The 1,909-nt window shown below is 60.9% G+C and overlaps 1 protein-coding gene across 1 annotated transcript in view; it reads left to right on the plus strand.

Moving 5' to 3' along the window:
- Window positions 1–907: 907 nt before the first annotated feature.
- The window catches only part of LOC104496412 (zinc finger protein 609-like), a 1,720-nt gene continuing 718 nt past the window's right edge, over window positions 908–1,909 (plus strand). Inside the window, exon 1 of the mRNA XM_010139520.1 lies at window positions 908–1,654. Within this exon, the coding sequence (XP_010137822.1) occupies window positions 908–1,654 (747 nt within the window). The remainder of the gene's footprint in view (window positions 1,655–1,909) is intronic.

Below are 1,909 nucleotides of genomic sequence, written 5' to 3' on the forward strand. Positions count from 1 at the left end.
CAGCAGTGTGGGATGCCTCTGAGAGCTGGAAGGGTGAGGGGCTGGGAAGGCAGGAGGAGAAATTTTGGGCTAGCTGGGATCAGCCTGACGTGGGCAGGTAGGGCTGCTCCCCATCTTCCCAGTTCAACCCAGGTTCCTGCACACCTGTGTCTCGGGTTCCCGTTGCTTGAATGCAGCTCGTCGCACTGGAGGTGATGGTGGTTTCACAGCCTCGAGCTGGTGCCGTGCCATGCCGCACCGCCTGGAGGTGCAGGGTGGAAGCCCTCTGCTTCCAGCTGTGATTAGGCCTTTGGTGACTGCTTCAACGCGTCCCAAGTGTCACGGCCTCTCGGCCGTGATTCGTTTCCTACTGAGGCACTCAGCTTCCCTGGCGAGCAGCTCTCATCCCTCGCAGCGAGGCTGGTGCAGAGAGGAGCACTCCCCGCGGGTGGCATCATCAGGAGAGGAATCAATCCTGCTTCCCAGGGCAGCGCTCGATAATTCAGAGGGAAATGGCGAGTGGGGAAACGTGTGAGTAATGTCTTGTTGGAGCCGAGAGCTGCGACCTGCCAGGGCCAGTATCGATCGAGGGACCTGTGCCAGATGGCTGCTGCTGTGGAGCAGCCCCCAGCCCAGGTTTGGGGGTGGCAGGAGGATGCTGCCTTGCACCGTGTGATGGGGGATTTGGGAGGCTGGGGGCTTTCCCTCTACCCAAGACCTCTCCTGCCTGCACCCGTGCTGCCGAGGAAGGCAGATCTACCTGCGGGTAACTCTGTGTGTGTAATCTGTTCTCTTTGCTCTCCCTTCCAGCAGCAATGCTGTCACCTGGGCAGACCCCGACTGCTGGAAGGCCCCCGAGGACGTAGGTGACCCCCAGGGCGTGAAGGCAGGGAAGAGCCTTGAACTGTGAAGGGCCGTTAACTCTAAGATGTCCTTGAGCAGCGGAGGTTCCGGAGGGAAAGGAATCGATGCGAACCCGGTTGAGACGTACGACAGCGGGGATGAGTGGGACATTGGCGTAGGGAATCTCATCATTGACCTGGACGCTGATTTGGAGAAGGATCAGCAGAAGTTGGAAATGTCGGGCTCCAAGGATGTGGGGCTCCCAGCGCCCAACGCGGTGGCGACCCTGCCGGATAACATCAAGTTTGTGAGCCCAGTGCCAGGCCCGCAGGGCAAGGAGGGCAAATCCAAGTCGAAAAGGAGCAAGAGTGGCAAGGACAGTGGCAAGCCAACCCCGGGGACCTCCTTGTTCACTCCCAGCGAGGGAGCTGGTGGCAAGAAAGAGGCTCAAGGACGCTCTGGGGATGGCACGAATTCGGGCGGCTTGGTGCCCACCATCACCTCGAAGAGCTCGGAGAAGTCGGCCAAGGCGTCTCGCAGTGTGGCCAGCTCCAAGAAGGAGAAGGAGGGCGGTTCATCCAAAAGCAAGAAGGAAAGGAGTGAGGGTGCAGGGGCTGGGGCCGAGAAGGAGCCCAGCGTGCTGCAGCCCCTGGCCCTGGCAGTGAGGGTGGGACAGTATGATGGGGGCCAGGGGACAGAGCCTGCTGCTGCCGAGCAGCTTGGGAGTATAGCGATTGACACAGGAGCGGCGCTCAACCCCTTGGGAGTTAAGTCGGAGCTGGAGGATGGGGAAAGCGAGTGCCGGCAGCTGAAGAAGGTGAAGTCGGAGAAGGTAAGAAAGGTGTCAGGGTGTGGGTGGAGGTGGCAATGCGACTTGGCTCTGGTGGTCGCTCCTGCCCCGGGACATGTTGCTGTGGGTGATGGAACGTGAGCTTCCAGCGGGACCATGTGTCTGGTACTGTTGGGAGCCAGTGCTGATGCATGGCTGGTGGCTCCTGGTTCTGGCATGGAGGCGGTTTAGCTGTGTGGTGGGCCGGGCTGTGGATGTGGCAGTGGGAGGGCAGCAGCCAAGCTGTGCCTGGCTGCT

The sequence above is a fragment of the Buceros rhinoceros genome, unplaced genomic scaffold (assembly GCF_000710305.1).
Source record: "Buceros rhinoceros silvestris isolate BGI_N320 unplaced genomic scaffold, ASM71030v1 scaffold35367, whole genome shotgun sequence".
NCBI classification, from domain to species: domain Eukaryota; kingdom Metazoa; phylum Chordata; class Aves; order Bucerotiformes; family Bucerotidae; genus Buceros; species Buceros rhinoceros.